Raw genomic sequence first — 3,511 nt, 5'->3', positions numbered from 1 at the left:
ATTTTCATCGTTCATATTTTCAGCACCAAAGGTGAGTACGCTCTAAACCCTCTGTATCGAAAACAACTAACTAATTTTAAGATAAGAGACACTCTCTGATCTTTTCACAATTCTGGTATTATATCTAATTCCATGGATGTATGCGTTTATGCAATTCAAGGATTATTAGATAGTCGATTTATGACGAACTTTAGAATACTTTTTGCTATAAATGGTCCAGACTTTCTTCAGAACTGCATCGGTCTCGTGGTGGTTCCACGAGTGGCGAGTGGGTTCTCAGCAAATCGCCAGAAAATTAGTTGACTTCCTTACTACCCTGTATTAACGGTGGATTATTCTGAAGGCTACCTGGTAGCTAAAGTTTTTAATTGAAATGGCTTCGACTATTGTTTCTGTTCGAGACTTGATATTATTTGGTATTTTGATACTGAGCCGGGTGGATGATATCAGTGCGAAATTCCCGTCGGGCTGCCCGCGATGTGGCAAAGGGGAATCTACCTTGAAGGCTGTTGCAATGGTATTTGCTCTTTTGCACTTTGCTGTGTCTATTTTCAGTTTTATTTATTAGCTTTTTCGGCATGGAGATCGATCACCTACGATGTCATATCCATTGGATCCCTACCGCGACTATCCTTGGCCAGGTGGTTACGGAGCTTTATCAGAGGTATGGACTCTACTTGATTCTTTGAAATGTTTTCATCTAGCTTGGGCTCCCATAAAGTTTGTCTCATTCATCATTTTTTAGAGAGGGTCTGAAGAAATGTATGGCTCCGGATTGATAAAGTCCACTCGATATTCATCCCTTCTTTCTATTGATTGTGACTCAGATGCTGCGTGCACTGTAGATTTTGATAACATTCTGGTTTTCAGCAGTGCCGTTCCACGATGTGTTGAGAGCGCCGAAAGTTTCTTAGATGGATTTCTTAGAGTCGATTGGCCCTCTGATCTAATTAACGTCATACCACAAAATCAAGATGAGGTAACATTTACCGGCTTTTTAGCTTACTTGACTAAATTCACTTTCATTTCAGATATTAGCTATACCAGGAAAATTGTGCCCCAAATATGAAAGCATCATAGCAACCGGACCTAGTTTAGATTCTCGTAAATTCAAGAAAGTCATAGATTTCAGATCAAGCAAGGGACAAGAGTTTTTAGCTTATTTGCAGAACCACACGGGCCTCGTAAGTAAACCAAAATAACCTAAGGAAGAATTTTAGAAATAGTTCTAATTTTCATAGGTTATAGATTCCTCTACTGATATACTATTTATTGCGGATACCCTATTTATTGATGAAGATAACGATCTCGAATTACCTGCCTGGACTGAGTCTGTTTTTGAGCAATACCTCTTACCAATTTTGTCCATTGTTTATGATGCGTTGGGCTCTTCGCAGTACATGAAAATTCGAAGTTCGGCTCTTTTTGAGGATATGGCGAACAGATTTGATAACCTTATTGAAGGATTAGATGAACAAAATATTGTGCTGTATTCAGCTCATGACGTAACTCTTAATGGAATGCTTCATCTTCTTGGGATTCGAGATCAGGCCGATGCCAGGCCACCCTATGGAGCCTCACTTAATTTGGAGCTTCATGACAACTCAAAGATAAAAAGTGATTATGAAGTAAAGGTAAGTGGGTATACCATACCCTGAGTAGTAGTAACAAAAACCTCCAAGATCACACTGTTCATGAGTCTAACGTTGTGTAATTTATAGTTGTTATACTATGGATCCTACGATGACCAGAATCCAACTGAAATCAAGATTCCAAAATGTCGGGCACCATGTCCTTACAAGAGATTTAAGCGCAACATCGAGCCGAGGCTTATAGATGATTATGAGAGTGCCTGCTCGCTATGATGGGTTGATAAATATTACTATTAATATGGATTATACGAAAAGCCACTTGCATCCTCTTCGTTATGAAACATTAACGCAATTCCAATTTTCACCAAATAGAATAATATTCGTCAATATAACAGTTATAGAAGGAGATTCTTTTTCTGAAATTGATTTCAGTAGTAGTAGCTTTCTTTTGGTTTGATTATGGATGTGTGGCGGCGAGGAGTCCATTTACAGTGACTGATAACTCTAAAACAACAAGACTAAACACAGAAGGAGCAAATCAAGTGTTTGGGGGGCACAGAATGCCCTTTCGCACGGTAGATTCGAGGTAGCTAACTAGCCCGCGGTGTTTGTGGTTCACGTATTGGTGTGACGGCGCCCATTTGCTTTTTTTGTGTGTGTTTCCCTATCCCATATGCTTGCATTCATGTGCGCGTAAGCGCGGCCGCACAACAAATCCACTGCAAAAAAACCGGAGATAATGCGCACCATTTTTCCTCGCGCATGTACCGAAGATGGTCGAAAATGCGCAATGATTTTTACCACCGTAAAATTTCAAATAGTGCGCCGGTAGCAGAAGTAGTTCCCGCTACCATACATTACCACGTTCCATTTGCAGTCGTAATTTGTAATAATTTATATTTATAATAAAGACTTTGGCAGTGTGTTCATCTGAGGGTACTAACATCCCAGGGCCCATCCGCATACAGAAAGATAATTTCTAGGGGGATTTATTGAGTTTTTAAGGTTTTGTGTGAAACAAAACCTTATTAGAATGGTGACGGTGTCTGTCTGTCCGTCTGTCCGTCTGTCTGTCTGTCTGTCTGTCTGTCTGTCTGTCTGTCTGTCTGTCACACCCGATTTATTCGGAAACGGCTAGACCGATTGTCACGAAAATTGGTGAGAGTATGTAATCTGGTGATCCCTTTACATGCAGTATGTGGCGCCATCTTACGTTAAGTTTAAGGGGGGGCTCTCCGTACATGTGAATGGAGGGTGCAAATTTTTTTTTCACAGAATGTAGCCAAGTAGGGTATCAAATGAAAGGTCTCAATTAGTACTTTTCGAATCTGGTTCAATATTTGATATTAGATGAAACATAGGGGAGTAAGGGTTGAAAATATGGCCCACAAAAAGTGTAACAGGTCTCGTTCTCAGAACCTATCCAACCGAAAAATCTGGAAAAAATCACAGTGGTGCATCTCTACGAAATCTAGGCCTCAAAATATATCCGGTTCCGATATCTGCACAAATAAAGTTAATAATAGTACATTTCCACATTTTAGAAATTTACCCGGCACCCCCCCCTTATGTTCATCCCAGAAATACAAAATTTGGCATGAGTGTAATGAAGAATATAATGCACAGTTTGGTCAAGTTTGAAGAAAATCCAACTATTATTAACAAAGTTATTGGGGGTGAAACTTTACAATTTTTTGTGAATTTCGTGCACTCTACAACCCGCATGACGTCATCATCACATATCAATTCGTCAATACCACAACGAAATGAATTCTTATGAATTGGGTCGCAGAGAATTATTTTGTTTTAGTTTTTTAGTTATTTGTCAGCCAGACATGTGTGTATGTAGGTATATAATATATGCGTGCTAATGAACTTTGCGGGTAGTGCCTAATTCAGATAGATATAAGACGTAAATC

At 39.4% G+C, this 3,511-nt stretch overlaps 1 protein-coding gene across 1 annotated transcript; it reads left to right on the top strand.

Moving 5' to 3' along the window:
- The first annotated feature begins 251 nt into the window (after positions 1-251).
- On the top strand, positions 252-1,979 carry LOC119652393 (lysosomal acid phosphatase-like). The gene is made up of 6 exons (XM_038056500.1): positions 252-517; positions 569-664; positions 746-979; positions 1,032-1,184; positions 1,242-1,634; positions 1,722-1,979. The coding sequence occupies exons 1-6, from the start codon at positions 374-376 to the stop codon at positions 1,863-1,865; spliced, it is 1,164 nt and encodes a 387-aa protein (XP_037912428.1). The 5' UTR covers positions 252-373; the 3' UTR covers positions 1,866-1,979.
- The last annotated feature ends 1,532 nt before the right edge of the window (positions 1,980-3,511 follow it).

The sequence above is a fragment of the Hermetia illucens genome, chromosome 3 (genome assembly GCF_905115235.1).
Source record: "Hermetia illucens chromosome 3, iHerIll2.2.curated.20191125, whole genome shotgun sequence".
In the NCBI taxonomy this organism is placed as follows: Eukaryota; Metazoa; Arthropoda; class Insecta; order Diptera; family Stratiomyidae; genus Hermetia; species Hermetia illucens.
The sequence above is the reverse complement of the archived record's forward strand: the minus strand, read 5'-3'. Positions and strand labels throughout refer to the sequence as shown.

Bases quoted from the DNA above. Each gene is read 5' to 3' on its own strand.
- LOC119652393 (XM_038056500.1), top strand. From the start codon at position 374: ATGGCTTCGACTATTGTTTCTGTTCGAGACTTGATATTATTTGGTATT. The intron at 665-745 runs GTATGGACTCTA...ATCATTTTTTAG, and splicing joins GTTACGGAGCTTTATCAGAG to AGAGGGTCTGAAGAAATGTA. The intron at 1,185-1,241 runs GTAAGTAAACCA...TAATTTTCATAG, and splicing joins TGCAGAACCACACGGGCCTC to GTTATAGATTCCTCTACTGA.